The sequence below is a fragment of the Ambystoma mexicanum genome, chromosome 7p (genome assembly GCF_040938575.1).
Source record: "Ambystoma mexicanum isolate Mex_15411 chromosome 7p, UKY_AmexF1_1, whole genome shotgun sequence".
In the NCBI taxonomy this organism is placed as follows: domain Eukaryota; kingdom Metazoa; phylum Chordata; class Amphibia; order Caudata; family Ambystomatidae; genus Ambystoma; species Ambystoma mexicanum.
In genome coordinates this window covers 601,578,181-601,599,899 of record NC_090939.1, presented here as the reverse complement: position 1 = coordinate 601,599,899, position 21,719 = coordinate 601,578,181, and the positions used below count along the sequence as shown (strand labels likewise).

General features: G+C 44.3%; 1 protein-coding gene across 2 annotated transcripts in view; it reads right to left on the bottom strand.

Annotated features, from left to right (window-relative positions):
• Positions 1-21,719, bottom strand: part of NIPA1 (NIPA magnesium transporter 1) — a 359,202-nt gene that overhangs the window by 145,123 nt on the left and 192,360 nt on the right. For both annotated transcript variants that reach the window (XM_069636609.1, XM_069636608.1), the window contains exon 4: positions 1,251-1,411. In XM_069636609.1, the coding sequence (XP_069492710.1) occupies positions 1,251-1,411 (161 nt within the window). The remainder of the gene's footprint in view (positions 1-1,250; positions 1,412-21,719) is intronic.

Sequence of the window (21,719 nt, the reverse complement as noted above, 5' to 3'; positions counted from 1 at the left end):
ATGCAAGAACCGCAAATGCTTGCGGCGTGGTGCATAAATTGCGACCCAGAGAAGCTAGGACAATGGGTTTTGGTTGGAGAGAGCCCAGAACCACAAGCTAGCGATTTCCAGAGTCTCAACTCGTGACAACAGCCTTCCTGTGCGATACCATGGTTTCGAGCTGGTCAGTTCACTGGATGGCCCAGGAAAACAGACGGACAGTCCCAACCCTCTTCCTGGGCAATAGCACACATGACATTCAGGAGCCTGCGAAAGATGTGGTTTTCGCGGGAGGCTGCATGCCCAAATAAGGAATAAACAGGTCTCTCGAACTGGGGGAAGGCAAAGGGACAAAATGGCCAAAGGACAGAACAAAAGACTTTGTGGCACAGCCATTTTCAGCACTGGCCACAGTTTTGGGCCAAACGCGGTAACTTTAACTTTAATGTATTTATAAAGGCACACCAAGTGACCTTGAGGCTTATGTGGTTACTGTAAAAGTAAACTACTGCCACCAGTTCGTCCTAGGCACACTTGTACAAACACCCAAAAATCCCTGGAGGTTGGTTAGGGCCATAAAACAAAAGGACTCCTATGCAGGGTACTGTAAGGTACTTGGCACATAGATAAAAAGCTATCAAGAAATGGCAACAAAGTCGAAGACTAAGAGAAACAGTTTCCCAGTACTTACAGCCTGAAGGATGTGTCAGTTTCCCCATAACAAATGAGCAAAAGCCCAGAGGAGTGCAGCCGAAGGTTTTGCACCAATGGAAAAAGTCAGGTTAGGTATTCCAAACAAAAGCAAAAGGTTTGGGGGTGGGGGGTTTACAAATAGAGCGAAAATTGCACCTTAGGGAAATCTTTCCTAACACTTGCCATTTGGGAAATCGTACCAGTGGCGGACTGAGAGAATAACACCAGAAACATGGCTGGGCATAGTACTATATGGACTGGGGGAACCCCACAGGGGCAATTATGAATCCATTCATTATGGAAAGGGTACTGGTCAAAGTGTCAATGAAGTGGGTGCATCTCATACCGTTAGGACTGCTATAAGGAGCAGGAACAGGAAAATAACGGCAGTATTACATACCAGTAATCTTCATTACAAGTGAGTAATATACAATAGCAATAGAAATACCTGGGGACAATAGCGCATTGAGCAGTAAGATTCAACATTATAGTGAAAGAGAAAACTACAATAAACCTAACACAATTGTAACTAAGCACTGTTGCAGAAGGATTTCAAAGTATTGAAGTAAGTACAGTACCTGGATCGGTCAGTTTTTCTTCCAGTTCCACATGGGATGTGACACTGTTCGACTTTGGGGAATGTATGGTTAGCACAATCGAGCCAGCACAGCTTAGCACACACCCCACTTTTCCAAGGATGTTCAGCTTTTCTTTCAGTAGGTAAGAAGCTAGAATAGACCTTTAAATAAAAAAATAAACGATAAGCAAGTTGTCCTAGAAAGCTTGGACTCCTTGAACAATTCAGATTCACAAAGATGCAAATTAAATCCGGACTGTAAATGCAGATTGATTTGAAAGTGGTATTAACATGGTGCATGATAGTCTTCTTGTGACTGGCAACATGATAGCTAGTCATTATATTTACCAAAACGAATTCAATATTCCTTTTAGGCTACCACCTTCCATCCACAATTGTAGATCTCACAGTAGGCTATGAGAGAACTGATATGCCACATCTTTAAGTAAGTGATGCATACATGTCACAATGAGTTCGCTTGAAGAATGCAAACCTTCTTCTCCTTAATTGTTTGGTTTTAGCTACAATACAAAATTATAGTTCCAGCAAGCTCTTACTCCATTTTGTCCCGCAGTCTGCATATGTAAGCCTGTATGCAAATTGCCAAGGGATCATAGTTTTTTTTCCAAAGTTGTGTTGAACATACCCCTGTACACTTCTGCTGACGTACATCAGGAAGTGAAGCAGTGGTTCAATTACCAGAGATGTGTTTGGGTGTTGATCAACTCTCTACTGAAAGAGCAAATTATGAAAGCCTTTTAGATGGGGAAACAGGCACTGTGGAAGTGGGATGCAGGCCAAAATGAGGGAGGCCTTGTGGGAGACCCCACTCAGAGCCACAGTTCTGGACTAAGGAGTCAACAGACCCAGTAGGGGTGCATTGTGTACGCAGACGGACAGGAGTAAATTAATTGCCAGCAGGATAAATTAGATGCTCGGTAGCTAGGTAGACCAACTGGCATGGAACCCGGGCCTGGGGAGTACCCTTAGATGCAAGGGGGGAGAGGGGACCCTAAGGGAGAAAAAAGGGTTGGAGGGGGAGTGGGAGAGGGGCGGTAGAGAGAGTGAGGGAAAAGGAGAGAGAGGGGCAGGCACAGAGAGAGACACAAAGGGAGCGAAAGAGACAGAGACAGGAGGACATGCACAGAGACACAGGGAGAGTCGGACAGGCACAGAGACACAGGGAGAGGGGGACAGGCACAGATACACAGGGAGAGGGAGAGACAGCGGGGGGCAGACCAGCCAGGAGTCGTACTTGTGGAAATATAGAGCAGGTTGAGGAGGAAAGTAGGGGAAGGATGCAGAGGGAAGACAAGGGTACCTGTGGAAGGGGCCTCCTGAGCTCTGCTGCCTCCCCCCCAACCCTTATCAGTACACCACTGCCAGCAACCAAAAAAAGAGCCCTGTTCTCTCTCCACAGGTCTTATATAAGGCTGTCACTCCTACCCAGGAACACATGTGGTTGGCAGGGAAACGTTTTTGTGTGGTCTCTAGGGAAGGGGAGGCCAGGCAACTGGTTTGTTTGGTTGTTGTCAGGGACAAGTTTGTGGTTTCCAGGGGAGGGGAGATGGGCACACATTTTCAGGTAATTACAAGGTGGAGGACAAGTGTTCCTCTAGAGCCCACCCATTCCCACAATGGGGAAACTAGATTCTGTGCGATTGCAATTATAGAGTGCAGGGCAGTTAGGATTAATTGCAGGACTGGGGAATGGAGGAGGTTCCCAGGAAGGGTGCAAGAAGTCAGGAGCTAGTTTGGTGACTTGGGATAATTCCATGGTATGGGACAAGCTGCTTTCCAGAGCCCGCTACCCCATGATTGACGCAACAATTGGAACTCGTTTTGCGGGGTTCAGAGAGGCTTCATGCCAAGACAAAGGGGAGATAGAAATTATAGGGTGGGGCGAGTGGGAGGAAGAGTTGAAAGGGGTTCCAGGCTGCAGCTGAGCAACAGGTAGAACTGGTTCTTGGAGGGATCATGCCTTGGGTCCACAACCACCTCCCTCCCCCACACAGTACAGGGGACACAGACGAAAATACATTTGGGAAAAATAAAAGTCATCCAATACTGGAAAATTAAGTTGTGCAATACATTGAATACAGTGGGGAAATGAAAAGTCATGTACTACAATGCAAATTTAAAGTGACAGGGCCTCATTACAAGTTTGGCAGTAGCCTTGGCGGTAAAACCGGCAGGCTGCTGCTAAACTTGCAATTTGTTACGGCACCCACGAATGGGCAATTACTGGGTCATTATGGCCCAGCCGGACCCGGTAATTGGCCATTTGCGGGCGCCGGAATGAATTACTCACCATTCCCATTTGAGCCCCATAAGGTTCACTAGGAATGGGGAGTTTGGATGTACCGGTACCATTGAGAATGGTGCTGGTGCATCCGACATGCTCTACTCGCGGGTGCCGGTACGGCCACCAGAACAGACCTGGCAGCCGTAATGGCACCCGCGGCAGAACTCGTAGTTTGCCGGTCCGGGAACTACGGTACCAGCAGGCTTAACGGTACTGTAGTTCCCGGACCGGCAAACTTGTAATGACCCCCCATAGAAACCGCCATTTCCACACTGCCCTGCATTTAGCTGTGACAAATGATAAGTTTGTGCATAGAAAAGTACAATATGACCTGGTTACATGTCTTTATAACGAATAATTTTATAAGGAATGCACAGATAACGAAAATGTTATAACGACAAAACAAAAAAAAAAAAAACGTTTCCCCGCATGATGTTACCCTTTACCCCAACGGTACTCGACAATTGGAGCACCACAAACGGGAACACAGGAGACTCAACACGAGATTTCAAGGCCAACTGAACCACCATTAGAAGAGCGACGAAGTAGCTGCTTATAAAGTATGAGCCGAATACTGGCAAACAGAAGGGACCAAACCAGTCGCGAGATCCAGTAAATATGGAGCATCAAACCGTGCTGCGTGGCTGTACTAAGGCAGTTGCGCCCATACGTGTGGTGGTCAATTCAAACGGTGGTTTGTTTGATTTTTTGAAACAAGCCTTTTCCACCGAACACTGGTAGAAAGTACTCCAGATACCGCGGATAACAGAGCAACTTTTCCAAACAAAGTTTAAGAAGATTAAAAGAAATCCGGTTGTCGAATTTCCCCTGAAGAAGTTCTATTATATATCTTACAGTGTTATTAGAACGAAACATGTTGGGTGTTTTGGTTGTCCCATTAATAGACAACTACCTATTCAAAAAGTAATTTATTGAATGAGACCCTTCAGGTGCAAGGATTCATCCAATCAGGGCACAAGTTGGCAAGTGAGAGAAACTCAGTATATGTGAGCTCTCTGATGTTATACATTCGACAAAAATCTTTATAACTTTGGATTGAGTGAGAGTGAGGCCTATTTTGAGTATGAAAGGATTGCAAGTGTCAAAATAAGTATGTTTGCACTTTGTGTATGCTTGTTAGTGTGTTACGAGTTTTAGAGGTGAAAATATTGATATTAAAGTGTTAGAGTTATATGAAATGTCTATATGGATTGTTTAATATATTTTTAATAGATTTACTATCTGAATAAAGTTATGTAGTTTGTTATTTTATCTCCCAGAGTGTTGTGATATTTTGTTAATAAATAAGTTGAGATGTATTTGGGTATGATGTTCCTCGCAGTTCCTATGGGGAGAGCATAAAGGCAACAGGATTCCTTAGTCTTGAAGTTCACACAAGCCCTTGCTAGGGGGGATGAATCCTGGGGCATTTGTATAGTCTTCCCCTCAATCTTTAGTTGTATTTTGTGTGACCCTTTACCCCAACCCCAACATACATTTTTGTTATCTTTTTCGTTATAAAATGTTCATTATACGTGCACTATACATAAAATGTTTGTTATAAAGACTGTATAACATAATGTGACCCATGCACATTCAGTTTCCATGGGGTCTGGTGGGAAAGTACTGCTTCAAAGTCATGTTTTGTCCTGCCTGAAATAACTCTCTTGGGGGATGTCGCTTTTTATCTTGCAGAGTTACACCGCATGGATCACCCAGACATGGCACTGCCTGCATTGGGTTTCAAAGGACAACTGTACAGCGCCAACTGATACTCTGTTTTCCCAATACCCACATCAACTACACCCAGCATGCTGTCTCTTGGGGTGAGAAAATAGAACTGCAGGAAGCCACTCAAATCGATGAATACATCAACCAACATCATGCAGTCAATCATTTACAGTTATTCATAATCACAAGCCTGGACACAGAAGCTGAGTGATAGCATAGTCTATTTAACAACTTTTTTCAATGCATTTTGCCAGTTTAAATGAACCGGAAGTGGCTTACTTCATCACAGACAACATATACTCACACTGCGCCTCTGCCGCAAAATGTATTTACGCTTCTGCCATTTTTAAAGACACCCATCACAGAAAATTACCTTTATGTTTGAGCTAACCCTTGAAATGGACTTAACCTCACAGAGGGAGGCTGGGTTGTCGCGTGCACCAAGCACCAGAGCAGGCACCTTTCCACACTCTTTGCCCTTCAGCACAACAGAACATTATCTAGCACGGCTTGTTTGGGAGGTTGCTGCAGGCATGTTGCAACAATTTGGTATGTCATATGGTTGGGTCTCTTTAGAGAGATAAGGTTAGAAGCATAGTAACTCATGTAGACAGCTTTTTGGGAAATTAGTTTTATAAACACAGCACACAGGATTCTTCAGACCCTCATTTGAGAGTTTGAACTGTACAGGCATACCTTCACTACAGGGTTCCTAGTTCCCATTTCTTGGCACTAGTTCTAGGGAGATCTAGAGATAGTACATGTATTTTCATTCCATTCTCAATGTGTCTATAAGGCTCTGGAACACGACCCCTACGTATCTCCGCATAGAGGAAGACCACCTACTCGCTATTCACAAGGCTACATACAACAGACTAGAATGGCACCATCAAAGCCCTGACTCAATAAAATCATACCAGACCAATCTTAACCGACAGCCATCCCAGAGCCAAATGCCCCCCAGAAACAATATGACAACTTCACACCTAAAGGAAGTGACCCTAAGACATCCTACAACACAGATGATCATCAAGGACCTGGATCCAGAATAACATGTGGCAATAAATGGCAGGCGCAAAGAAATCATGGCAAAGCATGACACAAGTGAGGTGTGTCCCTTTTAGGTTAGTCCAACCAATACATAACTTACACCTCTACAAAAGACTTCAGACTCCCCTGCACGTTCATTCATTTTGAACCAAGAATAACAAGCACTCTGCTCTGATGGGACTAAAAGCACACTGTCAGATCAACAACAGACTGGAACTCTAATATTTCAGTCTAGTACTAAGACTCCATAACAGAAATCTTCATTAACCCCTAAATTGCCATGGGTCTAAACCCCCCCCCCCCCCCAAGGCCAAGGCCTTTTTTGGGGATTTAAGTATGTCGCCATTCAATGCCTTGTAACTTTTTTGTTACATGAGATATCTCGGCCAAATTTGGCCCCTTTTATTCCCACATGTAGGCGGCCATAACGCCACCAAGGAATCCTAGTTTGCTATATGGGGGAGAGAGAAAATAACCAAAAAAGGAGAACATTTTGGTTTTTTTCAGAAAATGACAATAAAATGATGTACAGAAGCCTGTGGTTATTTCCCTGTAAGTGCTAGGAACAAATGGTTTGCTGTGCTGAATTCCTCATTTGCTAGGCCTTCAAGAACAGGTTGAGTGGAAACCAAAAAAAACATATTTTGTTATGGTAACCAACCGTTTTGCGAGAGGTAGGCGATTTTGGCCTTTTTTTCCAATAGGACATGCGTGGACGGAATGGAAGGAAAGGGTAGGAAAGCTGGATGGCAGGATAGAAAGGCATATATTTCTGAAAAGTAGACACATTCCCAAGTTTAGGAAGAGGTGATTTGCGCAGGACAGGCAACAACTATGTAGGGAAAAATTCCATAGTTTGGGGAAAAATTGTGAAAATGACAGAAAAGAAAAGGTATGTGGTGAAACATGGTTGGCAATGGCTTCTGTGAATTTTGAGAAAAACAATGCTCTACTACATTCCCCCGACTCTTCCAGTTAGGAAATCACACATTTTTTGTAATGTTTTACAAAGCAAGCAATACCACAAGCCAAAAACGGAGCCATGGTACACAGGAGTGTTATGCTTACGGCTTAAACAGACGTACTTAGCATGTGTAAATAAGGAAAACAAATGTGGTGAGGAAGGGCAAGCATACATTTTTTGAAAGTGCACAGGCAGACCTTTTGAAGGGTAGGTGACTTGTGCACGTTATAAAAGTGTATAGTGCCTAAAGCAGCGACTAAATGTAGGTCACATTTGGGAAATGAAAGGGTTGTGTGACAAAGGGCAGCAGCAAATGGGTCAAAACGTTATGAAAACCACGCCAACACAACAAATGTTGTACCTTCCCCTATTCCCTCATGTGTCCCGACAAAAACGGTACCTCACATGTGTGGATGCACCTACCTGGGCGTAAATGGAAAAGGCTAAACCACTAGTAACCCCAAGTCTTTCGGCAGAGCAGATTTTTAGAATTGTTGCTCTTGTGGACAACCTACACATTTGGGGCTTGGGTGTCGAAGCCAACAAGGAAAACAGGGAACCCCATGCATTTTTTCGAAAAGTGGACACTCGTGGGAATCCACAGAGGTCTGACTTGCGTGAATCACCCCAGAATGTAATACCCACAACCCTGAGCAAAGTCTGAAATTTGTCGAAGAAAACCACAATTTTCAGACATTTCCCTCCGCCCACCCACCGAAACACGCAGTGAACACCACATGTCCTACCATGCCGTGTTCCCACAGGTGTCCCAACAAAAACGGTACCTCACATGTGTGGGTGCACCTACCTGGGTGCAAAGGGAAAAGGCTAAACCACTGGTAACCCCCAAAGAGATTGGGGAGACAACCTACAGATTTGGGCCTAGGGTGTCAAAGCCACCAAGGAAAACAGGAAACCCCATGCATTTCAGAAAAGAAGACACCCGTGGGAATCCACAGATGTCTGACTTGCGCTAATCGCCCCAGAATTTATTACCCACAATCCCCGGCAAAGACCCACATGGGAGATGGGTGCCCAAGGCCAGGGACATTACCCCTGACTTGCCTGGTGCTCTGGCTGGCCTGCGTTTCAGCTTCTCCCTCCGGGAAAGGACGGTGAATGTCCCGGGCCTCCCTGGAACCAGCGCTGGGTTTGGGGACATTCAACCCACATGGGAGACAGCCGCCCAAGCTAGGGACATTACCCCCAACTTTCCTGGAGCTCTGGTTGGCCTGCATTACAGCTTCTCCATCCGGGAAAGGTCAGGGACCCTGCCGGAGCTCCCTGAAACCGTTGCTGGGCTTGGGGGTGGTCAAACCACATGGGAGACAGGCCAGGGACATCAGCCCCAACCATCCTGGAGCGCAGGCTAGGCTGTGATACAGAATTTCCCTTCAGGGAGCGAAGGGGACTCTGCCGGGGCTCCCTGGAGCTGCCGCTGTGCTTGGGGACGGTACACCCACATGGTAAATGAATGTCCAAGACCGGGGACATCACCTCCCATCGTCCTGCAGTTCTGGCTGGGCTGTGTTACAGCTTTTCCCTTTGGGGAGTCCCGGCAGTGTGCCAACACCTCTTGCGAAAGGTGCTTGATTGATGCACGTGTTGTGTTGAAGCGTTTTGAAATAATAAAGCCTCGAAGAGCTAAAGATTAAAGTTCTGCATCTAACGCGGGAGGTCCGCAATGAATGGAATTAGAAAGGCAGTTACACAGAGTTATCTGAAACAAAATACCTTTGGATACGTAAGGCGTATGGAATGCTTCAGCAGGTTAAAGTTTACATGGCGGAGAGAGCAATGTGAGGAGGCACAAGCCTAAATGCGTATCCAATGAATTGGAACGCGAAAACGGGTAGTTTCCAGCCTGATACTTTAGCAGAGTGCTAGATACTGAGAAAGAGTAGGGAAAGGGAAAAGGAAGAGAGGAAAAATGAAGCAGGGAGATGGCAGGGGACAGGATGGAAGTAAGAATAGCAGGAAATACACACAGTCAGGTTGACACGCTGCAAGGCACAGAGTCAATCTAGTATCAACGCCCAGGCTGCCATTCTTGTTGTGCTGTTTAAAGGAATGAAAGGTGGAGTCATGGCAACCATTTTCCTAAATGCTAGACCACTAAAAGAGAAAGCAATGTACATACCTGTTGGAGGCCATGTTGGAAAGGGTGAAATGGTTTATTTTCGTATCTTCCACTTCTCCACAAAGAATAGCGTAGTGGGACATCTGTTTTCCGCATTAGGGTTTCAATTCATGCCCCTCATGCACTCCTGTGTCACCGTCTGAACACATGGGAATGAGCACTTCGAATACCATGAAAAGGGAGGACCTCTCCACACGGCTCCCTTTGGAGCTGGATCTGCTCCACAGGGCTTCAGTATTGTCAATTGTCATGTGTGAAGGAATAAGGCAAGCTGACTTACAGTAACCCATGAAGATTGGGGAAGGGTTGGGTTGGTCGTCACTAGGGAACGGGTATACCATGTCTCGCCCAAGGGCACCCCACTCCCAGTTCCCAAGGATCCTCAACCCAGGTGATCCTACCTCGCTTCTCTGCCTCCGGGGTCAGGATCCAATAGCGATGGCCTTTGCCTGGCCACCTGCGCAGAGGATCCAAGGGGGCTAAGGAGTGGGAATACCCTTAGGTTTCTCACAGGTCCCATATGTCAAGGGGGACCCTTGCAGGATCTTCCCAACTGTTTGAAAGGAGAAGCAGTGCTTCAGAATGACTTTGGGTGGCTATCTGGCCCTCACTGAGGGATCCTGTATGTCAAAAGGGTTCCACATTGAGGTGCACTGGTGTAAGTGGGAGTTGAGGGAACCAGAGCAGTTATGGAGAAGAGAGCAGGATGCTGTAGGCCAGCTGTGGCACCCAAGCCAGGAGTTGGGATTTCTATCTCTAGCTCAAAATGGCAGTATAGAAATTTAAAAGCTCTGCCAGGAAATAAGATGACAAGAAGTTTGAAAAGCACCACTAGCCAATGGAAAAGGTGGATACAACTGGAAAATAAAGGAGACCAATCTCAAAGAAGCACAGATAGCAATGGAACCACTGAGTACAAGTCCGACTGGGAGAGCATTTACCTAGAGCAGAGGTGAAGTACAGAACACAGGGCACGTCGTTATAAGGACCATCCTGGAGGATCAAGTTATCAGCAACTGGGAGGCACATCTGGCCTGCATACTACAGCTTTGGTTCCTGAATGTGGTTACATATCTGGAGGATATATTAAGGCCAGATCTCCTGCAACTGCTGCAAGGGAGAGGTGGCAATGTATCCCTTACAGAGCAAGTACAATGAGTGGGGCAATACATCAGTACCAAAAGTGAATGATGGGTGCTATATCTCGAGATAGAAGACTACAATAAAGAAGTGATCGAAGCACTATATTGTGATGGGTTTACAAACAGTAAGCTGGATGCCAAAAAAGGGAACAAGACCCTACCTTCAGAGTTGATTACAAATAGCGAGGTGGATGCTATATCTCAAAGACCTAGAAAGCGATGAAGCAGCTGAGATTTGTATCCCCGAGACAGTGTTTGACTGGGCGCATGTTAGGCAGATGTATTATTTGTATGCTTCACCCCCTCTTCTAGTGAGATGCCCCCAGCACTTTTTGCCAGACTTCTGGACCTTTTTCTTTAAATCCTGAATGAGTTAAGCCTTTTTCCACTCCTTCATTCTTATGGGCTCTGTCTTTTGGAACTCTGTTCTCTGTGTTTTACCTTTACTATGGAGTCTACTTTCCTCTGTATATCTTTTAAAGGTATCTGTATTTTACTTTTGTAGTACACAGCTCCTTATGGGCAATTTGCTGGGAACCCTTTGGGTTCTCCTTTGAGAGTCTTTCTTTATCCTCGAGTAACTACAGTTCTAAAGGATAGAGGGATACTTTGTATCACTCCTAAAACTTTATATTCTGAGAGATTGGCACACACCACCTTATGTGGCGTGCCAAGGGGATGCCTAGTATCCCTCTTCCCTCTGCTTATGTGACTTTTTAGTCACATAGACAACCTTCTAGTTATGGTTGGTGGCAGTGGACGTGTTCTACCAACTATTGTGCTATTTGTTACCGCAGACAGTATTCCCAGTCCCGGTTGTGCACCCAAGTACTAACTTGGTGGCTCCTTTCTTTTTTTTGCCATTTCTAGCATGGTTGTTCCTCGTTAGCCCTTCTTCTACCATTCTGGGGGGGGGGTCTCTGGGTGTGTTTTGCCTTTGGCGGGAACCCCTGGGGGTCCCCGCCTAGGCTCCAGTGTGTCTGAGCAGCCAGGTAGTGGGGAAGGAGTTTTTCACTTCCCTACCTATTGTCTGCCTGAATGGAACTAGCTTCCACTGGGGGGTCTGGCTGTCCAGATTGGGCAACCACCCACCCCTTTCTGTAAACTGCTGAGAGAGATTGCAGAGGAGTGTGTGCTGAAGCTGAATAAAAGGTGAGGTTCCTGAGGTGAAAGGTAAATCGACCACTGGAAACTGAAGAAGACAACCAGAGACACCTGCAGACCATTTGCAACACTGTGAAGTGACCACTGCTGTCCTGACCCCGTTTTCTATGCGACAGACAACTTCTTCTGTTTGGCTGGTGGGACCAACCACCCCTGAGACGAACTACAATCTGAGCCATCTCCCGAGGTGCTGTAGCATTCCAGAGCTGCAAACCGCGAATACCAGGAGACCTCCGTCTCAATCATAGTGCATCATCTTGCCAAGGCCAAATCTGTCCCATTCTTTGCTGAGCTACAGCTGAACCTCAGGAGACACAATGTAACTCATCCAAGTCCCCTCACCAGAGTGCAGGACATAAGGAATCAAATAAGATTGACCAGGCGAATCATGTGCTTTGTTGGTGATGCAGAAAAGCAGCCAAAACCGCAGACTGACCAGAGAAGCTGAAGAAATCCATAACAGTGGTCCTCACTCGTGGTTGCTGCTGAGAAATCCCAATCAGAGTCCAGCCTTTTGTCACCAGACCAAGGAATACAGAGACTGGGTCCATTGCTGCTATCCAGAGGAGAATCCAGCCACAAACGTTTCTTCTAACCTAAGTGTACCGTGCAGAAAAAAGGCAGTGTTTACCTTAATCCAAGAAGTCACTCCAGAGTGTTGGAGTGCACGTAGAGGTGTCCAGGAGTCTTACCTCAGACACAAGCTACCAGCTTGTGTCCCTTTTTGGGGTCCTTTAACAGGTTCTCCACCACTGAGTTATTCTTCCAGTATCCTTACATAGAGACTGAAAGTGTCCACAGGAACATTTGCTGTTCTGCTACTTCGTGAGACTTTGAGCCCTCTCCAAACTAACTGTTATATAGAGTTAGGGATCAGACATAAAAGGTGTAAACTTGCACTAAAACTGCCTCTAGAACCTTAAGCTCTGCTACTGTTTGACTAACCAACTGTTTTCCTTCCAAAAAGACTTTATCTTATTTTGTTTTTGCTAACGAAATACAATTACCATATATCTTTGGCTGTGCGCAAGTGCACGTTATTACCGATAATACGGTAGAACTGTCATTAGTGTCACACTCTGTAGCAATTGTAATCGCAAGCAATTACAAACTAAGCAGTGGCCTTTGAAAAGGATCAAAAAGTATTTCTATGTATGTTGGTTTAATTATCTAAGTATCTTGAAACATTCCTTGTGTAAATATAATAAATATATATTTTGATATACATCTATTGGTGTTAGTGTTTATTTAATCTGCTTTACTAACTAGGTTCAGTGTACTTACCTACAGCTCACATCTTCCTCTTATGATAAGCCTGACTGCTCTGCCACTATACCAAGGTTGTATGAATAGTACAGACTGATAGCAAGAGTTGGGGACCTGTATACCACTGGGATAGTTTTATGAAGTCTTACCTCAAGTGTACTTTGGCAAAAACCCCCACAACAGCGCCATACCCATAAACGAAAACGAATTATCCAAAGCCTCTATGTACTTTAGTTTGTCCCATCTCTGCACCTTACCTTTAGAGTGTTTCAAAGTGGGAACTTGCTTATTCATTTGAGCTTCCTAGCCCCTATAGTAGGTTATTGGAAACCCCATCCTGACAAACAAAAACCCATACACCATATCTCTTTATGGCATGTGATTGTGTTGATCCTCTGCACAAGATAGGACACCAACTGCACTGCTTTATTGGGGATGAGAATAACCAATCGGTAAGGAGAAATATTCTCCCGTTCCTTAGAGGAGTTATCAATAACCTAAAAATAGCTGAAGCAAAAAATGTCTTTTTATCCATGGGGAAAAAAGCTTGTAGGGACTGTGTCTTTTGCTGAATTTATCTGGAACCACAATAAACCTATGCTACTCCTGGGATTGGCATATTACTGCGCGGCAGAATTACTCGAAGGAGAATTGGTTGAAATTTGTTGGTCGGATTTTACCACATATATATGTGGGGGGTGGGTTTAAGGTAATAATTATTGCAGCGGTGTTGAGGGGGGCTTTGAGGGAGTCTCCCCCCACATATATATGCAGCAAAATCGACCTGTCCAAAAAATGTATTCGTCCAATTCTCCTTCGAGCAATTTCGATGTAATCAACATTCAACCCAAACCCTACTCCATCTATCCTTAAGGTGACCAAAACAAACAGAGGACTTGCCCTGCAGACCTCGGGAGATACTGTGAGGGGACGGCAAGATCCCCCCCCCCCAACAACATTGTGATATTGTCTTTTCTTCACTCGAATAAAATAATTATTGAGATGAAGAAGCATCCTGTTGTGGGTTAATCACTGAAGTGCTGGGGGAGGCAGAAAGAAGAAACACAAGAAATACTTCTTACATCTATCTGGCATTCCCGGTAGGGGCCCTGTCAAATATAGCAAATCATAGTCCCCCGACACAAATTGTTTTCAACAGGGCTGATAAGTTCATGCGGGTGGGACATATTTTCAATCAGGACAGATGTGCTTGACTCGTTGGAGGAGACCATAGTCCGGAAACCAAATAACTGCTGCCAATATGTATGGTCACACACCTACATTAAAAAAATGTAACACCAACAATGACTTGACCAGGATCCTTACATGTTGGGAAGAAAATAGGAGGTTCCAAAATAACCCATGCTGTAGAATATTCCTACATTATAGAATGACGAAAGTAAATAATTTGTTTATTTATTCGCATTTGTTAAGTGCGCGACAGCCCGGAGGCATTGTGGCGCTGGTTACAAACAGTTTACTTAGTTACAGAAGTGATGAGCAATGCAAACATATATACAGGCATGTAGCAGAGCAAACCGCCGGTCAGATGAAGAGGAAAGTTTTTAGTTTTTTGCGGAAGGTGAGGTGAGAGTTTTCTGTTCTGATGTCTGTGGGTAGGGCGTTCCAGAGCTTGGTGGCTATGTAAGGGAAATCTATTCCTCCCGCTTTAGACCGAATGATGTGGGGAGTGTATACTAAGTTAGTGTAGTGTGTCCCGATAGGTCTGGAGTGAGCAGGTTTGGCTAGAGTTTGCGCAAGATATGATGGTGCTGAGAATGTGAGGCATTTGTGGGTGAGGATTTTGAAGCTGATGCGTTCTTTAACAGGGAGCCAATGAGCTGCCTGTCTGGCCTTAGAGATGTGTTCCCTTTTGGGAAGGCTTAATGCTGCTCTGAGCGCATTATTTTGCGTGATTTGAAGTCTGTTTAGATTATTTTTGGATGTACCTGCTAGGAAGGCATTACAATAGTCCAATTTGGCACCAATAGTTGCTCTAGCTATAGTGAGACAGTTGGGCTTGGATAGGTATGGTTTTACTGCATTTATGAGTTTAGTGGTGTGTGCTGAGGCGGAGGTGATGGCGCTAACCTGCCTTGACATGGAGAGTGTGGAATCTAAGTAGACGCCTAAGGTCTTTACTGAGGTGGAGACAGGGATGATGGTGTTATCAATGGTGAAATTGGAGTACAGTTTGTCTAGTTTGGCTAATGTTTTTTTTAGGTCTAGAATGATAATTTTGGTCTTCTGCCTGTTGAGGCAGAGGCGAGCTGCCATCCAAGCCTGGATGGTGGTGTATATTGTGTGTAGTGCTTGGCGTCTCTAATGTAGGAGCCGGTGAGTGGTAGGAGTACTCGAGTATCATCCGCTTAGTTAGTGTATGCGATACCCAAGGAGTCAAGCTTATCGAAGAGAGGCTTCATGAACAAGTTGTATAGCGTGGGTGCAGTACACAAGCCCTGCGGGACTCCGCAGTGGATGGTGGTGGGGGCAGCATTGGCTATGTCTGAGAACACTTTCATTGCCCTGCCCTCTAAGAAGGAGGTGATCCAGCGTGCAGCTTCTTTAGAGAAGTTGGCTGAGTGGGTAAGGTGTGAGGTGATTGTATTGTGATCTACAAGATCGAAAGCAGCCGAGAGGTCCAGGAGGAGCATGAAAGCTGGCTTGCCTTTATCCATGATTTGAGTGATTTTTAGGTCTACCAATGCTGTTTCAGTGTCATGTCCTTTGCGAAACCCTGATTGTCTTGTTCCAAGAATTGAGTGGGTTTCAATGAAATGTTATTTGGCAGTGAGCAGCTTTATCCAAGATCTTGAGGAGGAATGGCACAGTGGTTATGGGTCCGTAATTGTTAGGCTGTGTGGGGTTGAGAGTGTTTTTTTTTTAGAAGGGGGCGTACCCATACTTCTTTGAGGCTGTCGGCGATGATTCCGGTTCTGAAGGAGGCATTGATGAATGCTGTTATAAGTGGGGCAAGGAGGTCTGCACAGTCCTTTATGAGTTTGGGAGGACACATTTCTCCTTTACACATAGAGGGTTTTAAGTTTCTTAGGATGTTGGTGACTTCCAGTTCTATGATATCTTTAAAGGTAAAAAGATGTTTGAAATTAGTTGATGGGGGAGAAGGGTCCAATTGTTTAGGCCCAGGCATGTGGGATAGGGCTTTGTGATCACCCTTAATTTTATTTTGAAGGAGCTCGATTTTATTTAGCATGGCGGCTTGAATACAAGCCAATACACTTAAAGGGGGAAACCCAATAGAACCACTAGAGTGGTAGCTCTACCTTATATTGGGAAAAAGTACTCGTATACAGAAGAGGTAGTTAGCTATTATCAACAACTCACAGTAAACACACATTAAATCAATACTGTAATATTATACATAGTAAATAGTTTGTTAAAAAAGATTAGAATTTATTTTTTTATAAAAAAGTGAAAAACATATTAAGTCACTTATAGTATTAAAGACTAAAACACTGTCTAAAACAGACACCATAGTCGTGACACATGTACCTAAATAGGGTCAGATAGTGTATGTCCTATTGACATCAATTCAGTTTGTTGACTATTGTAGGGGCACTGGCCGTCTTACTATAGTCAGAACCCTTTTATTGGGGTAAATTCTTCACTCTAGTAATTTCATGCCTAGGTGGAAAAAACTCATCATGTTTCAGTTCTCATACATTTTTCTCAGAACTTTCTTCAGTAGATATGTCACTGTATATTTTAGTGTTACAATACAAAACAAGATATGCTACGAAGGCATAAGTTGGTGTCAATAACAACTCTTGTTGCAGTGCAAAACATCAATCTTTGTGTTCAAACTGTGGCTGCTGATAAAAAAAGAAAAACAAGGAAGGGTAAGCTATAGTTGCTCTACTACTTCATATAATTTCATTTGATATAATTCTACACCTGGAATATAGGTTACCTGGTCCAGTATGTAGAGGACGACTTAGAGGTAGGTTCCTGAATCAAGCAGGGGTTATTCCTCTTGGTCGACAGCTGAATATCAATTAAGTCTAGTACGGCCTGCAATTTAAATTTGCATAGATTTTAAAATCTGCTGTTCATTTCGCTGAGCTATACCTTTGTACATCATGAAGGCGAAAAACTAAAAATAGAAACATAGCCTACCTATTTTGAAGTGGCTATTTGGTAGTCAACAGCAAGTCTTAAGGGTGGTCCTCGCATTGGTTCTAATTGTTGAATCCGCCCATTAGAAATGGTCAAATGTCACAGTTGACAGAAGGCTGAAGCTTGGGAGGAAAAAAAGAGCACAGCATGCTGTTCAATATCAAACCCAGTAACATTGGTAGATATACTTTTAATAAGTAGTAGGGAAAAGGAACCTTATACATTGTAAAAAGCTCACTGTTATTAATTAGTTGCGTTCTATGCGCAGTGAATCTCTTTTGGCAGTGTGTTTCGATATTCAGTTTCACTTGTGCTGAAAGTACATACGGGAAGTCGAGGGGTAGTAGGTTTGTATTTCAAGGATCCTGTTTTAGTTTTAATCTGTAAAACATATAGAAGATATAGACACACAAGGGTATATAAGCGACTGCAGGAGTTGTTTATTATTTGATTTTTTTTATTCTAGTCGCGGCTACATGTTAAGAGGTGTCCCGCTATAGTTACATAGATAGTCTATATTATTGTGTCTATTTTCAATTAAATTCACTTTAAATAGCTTACCTAATTTTCGGCTAGTTAAATCAAGACTATCAGGATATAGTTTTTAATCCATGGTATCGCAGCGAGTATCATCCACAATCGGGGACCGCAGCCTTCCTTTGTGTAAAAAAACTGTGGCCGCCATTTTAGGTGGGTACGCTTATATACGGGCTAAGTCCTTTGTTTATTATAACTGTCTTAAAAGGTGCCCGACTAGAATGCCTGCTCTAGCTATCGACCAGTTCTCTCGGTAGCATAAATTAAAGATCATACATTATGTTTCATTCGGTATATATTAGGAAGATGTCCTACTCTGTAGAAATACTAACGTATCCATGTTGTGCATTACTCTAAATATACACAGGTCTTCACTTGGAGGATATTAATTCTTCAAATCAAATATATGCACTTCCCTAGTCCGTTGTATTGATGCTATATATATTATAAATACAACTAGTGAATGTGTAAAATATAGAAGGGACAGCTGGACCTTAAATAGTCCTTAGCTGTAAATATTCTCTAGTTGTTTAAATCCTATGCCACTCGATGGCTTTGTTGAGCCCTACTTGATCACTTTTTGTAAGGAAGATAAGTCTCTGTTCCTTTTCAAGTAGCATTTTTTTAAGTTTTATTGATATACTAGAACACCAAGCTTCGTCTTTGATAATCTCATCTGGTGTATTGGGGGGAGGGATAAGTTCATTGAAAATGGCAAAGATTTCTTTAGATTGTGATTTGACATTAGTGATTCGGCCATTGAAGAATTTAGCTTTAGCATTGGTGATGGCATCTTGGTATTGGTGGGAGATTAGGTTAAAGCAGTTTTTGGAGTTTTCGCTAGGGTGTGCTAGCCGATTTTTTTAAGCCTCCCTTTTAAGGGATCGTAGGCACTGTAGTTCATCAGTGAACCATGAGTTAGTGTGTAAAGTGTTTTTACCTTTTTTGCATTCAAGTGGAGCTATGGAGTTGATGGCTCTGGATAGGACATCTTTGTAGATGTCAGCTAGGGTGTTTGGATCGTTAGAGAAGGGGGGCTAGTGCTGGGGTGTTGAGGTGTGGGCGAAGGTTGTCCTCTTTGAGTTTTTTTGGAGCTTCTTGCTTGTGCTGGGGGAGCTGGGGTGAGGATTTTGGTGCTTGAGGAGGTGGGTAGAGTGAACTCGATGCAGTAGTGATCAGTTCAGGGTAGCGCTGAGTTAGGGGTGATGGAGGTGTGGCAGTTATGGTCATCGACCCAGTCGAGGGTGCGGCCTTTGGTGTGTGTGTGGGGCCAGAGATTTTTTGTGTAAATCCTAGTTCGTTCAGTTCTTTGGTGAAGGAGGTGGCAGCTTTATCTTTAGGGTCATTGGAGCCAAGGTTTAAATCTCCGAGCAGTAGGGTCTTAGTGGAGCTTTTGATGTTATCGCTTAGTAGATGCAGGAGGCGGCCCTGGAAATCAGACTGGAGACGAGGGGGGTGATAAAGTACGTGAATGTTGATGGTGCTATTAGGGGCCAAAGCAAGGCTGGCTTTTTCTGTGGAGGTGGGAGGTAAGGGGTGAGGGGATCCGCGCGGCAGTGGCAATGGTGAGCATTTAGATGAAGGTGTGCGTTCAATGAGTAGAGTGCCATTGAAAGTGGAACGTGATCCTAAGCGTAGATTATGGAGTGCTGTTGCTGTGGGGTGGCAGCTGATTTCAATTGGTTGGATGCAGGTTCTGAGTCTGGTGCGTCTGAGATTAAGTGAGCAGGCGGTGGCTGTGGGTGAGTGGATGGGTTTCAGTGTGTGGATGAGAGTGGGCATGGTTGCGAGTAGGGGGAAGGCAGGTGTGATGTGGTGTGCTGGTGGGAGCATGCCGTTGACATTGGTGTGTGTCTTGGGACAGAAAGAGGACAAGGTGAGTGCAATGGCGAGTATAGTGGTGATGATGTTGGGGAGAACGCAGGAGATCTTGACACAAGAGTCCGACTTTTGCTACACTGTGGGAAAATGTGGAATTTTATTTGAATGGAATCCACTATATATAGTCATTGTACAATTAAAATTTGACCCAGCTAACATTTTGCCCACTTGTAAATATTTCTTATTAAATATTTAGCTTACAATAATGCTATAATTAATGCGTTAAACTGAGTATTATGAAGTTAAGTGAGGTAAGGCTGTGGTGTTAGGACTTTTTCAATAAGGAAATGCTTCATTTGGAATAAGTGTTGGGATCTTAACATTGGCCTTAACAGCAATTGTACATTTCACTGTTTTAGAAGCAGTAAGCTTAACTCTTTTTAAAACTTGTTTTTTACACCGATATGTGATTATACAAACACGCACAGTTGCCCCAAATTTCACTTATCCTATAAATGTGCCAAAGATTGTGCTCTCTTGTTGCATGTATACTCAACCAGCCCCTCCTCCTCCACCTTAGGGGTACTCTACTAGAGACACATATCCTTACTCCCTACCCTTTACACTGTGTGATAAAGCCAGGCATCTGTCTGAGGTCATCAGGTTTGGAGGAGTACCTGCAGCATAGGAAAGCCAGCCTACCACCGCTCTAAAGTCTGATACACACAAGCAACCTGGAGACAGTCTAGAGAGCAAGCCACAGAGATTACCTCCATCTTTGATACCAGTCTGGACCAAAGTGACTTAATGGTCAACCCTGATAACAAAGGCATACCCATGGTGATTGGGCACTACTGTACTGCCTATATGCAGATTTGTGAAAAGACAGAATTGTGGCATAAAGCTATGGGCTTTGGCAATTACAATGATACCACGTAACCTGGCACACAGCTGGTGCTTGAGCCTGTGGAGCTTTAAAGCCCAAGAACATTACCTAGTAGAACCCAATCCCCCCTCTCCTAAGTGGAACTTTATATTAAATAATTTAATACTGCACACCTCACCACTGCAGTGGTCTCAAAACGCTGAAACCTTGTCCATGTGGGTAAACTGTAGGAGAGAGAAATCCCACATGGAAAGAAATGATGTAGGGTTGGAGCATGGAGGCCTGCTCGGGAACCTGGAGACAAGTGCACGGAAACCCGATCCTCAGCCTCTGCTTGGAGGCTGGAGAAAGTGCCAGCAGAGGAGAATCAATCCATGCAGGAAGATCTGCAGAAGGAAACTGGCATGGGGAGTGTGAGAAACCAGAAGGTGTCTTGCGTGCTGATCCCCAGGGATTTGTCATCCAGGTGGCCAGGACACGGCCATCGCTGATGGCTACAGTTCCTGGGGGTGGACCAGTGAGGGAGGAACTCCTGGATGAGGGGTCCTCAGGGAGTAGAATTGGGACAGCGAAGGGTCACCTCGGTATCCGCTTCCCTATAACACCTTTCCCCCCTTCTACCACTGTAGGATATTTAGGAACTCAACCGCCCAACCCCCTTCCCGACACAAACACTCGACAATTGGAGCACCACAAACGGGAACACAGGAGACTCAACACGAGATTTCAAGGCCAACTGAACCACCATTAGAAGAGCGACGAAGTAGCTGCTTATAAAGTATGAGCCGAATACTGGCAAACAGAAGGGACCAAACCAGTCGCGAGATCCAGTAAATATGGAGCATCAAACCGTGCTGCGTGGCTGTACTAAGGCAGTTGCGCCCATACGTGTGGTGGTCAATTCAAACGGTGGTTTGTTTGATTTTTTGAAACAAGCCTTTTCCACCGAACACTGGTAGAAAGTACTCCAGATACCGCGGATAACAGAGCAACTTTTCCAAACAAAGTTTAAGAAGATTAAAAGAAATCCGGTTGTCGAATTTCCCCTGAAGAAGTTCTATTATATATCTTACAGTGTTATTAGAACGAAACATGTTGGGTGTTTTGGTTGTCCCATTAATAGACAACTACCTATTCAAAAAGTAATTTATTGAATGAGACCCTTCAGGTGCAAGGATTCATCCAATCAGGGCACAAGTTGGCAAGTGAGAGAAACTCAGTATATGTGAGCTCTCTGATGTTATACATTCGACAAAAATCTTTATAACTTTGGATTGAGTGAGAGTGAGGCCTATTTTGAGTATGAAAGGATTGCAAGTGTCAAAAT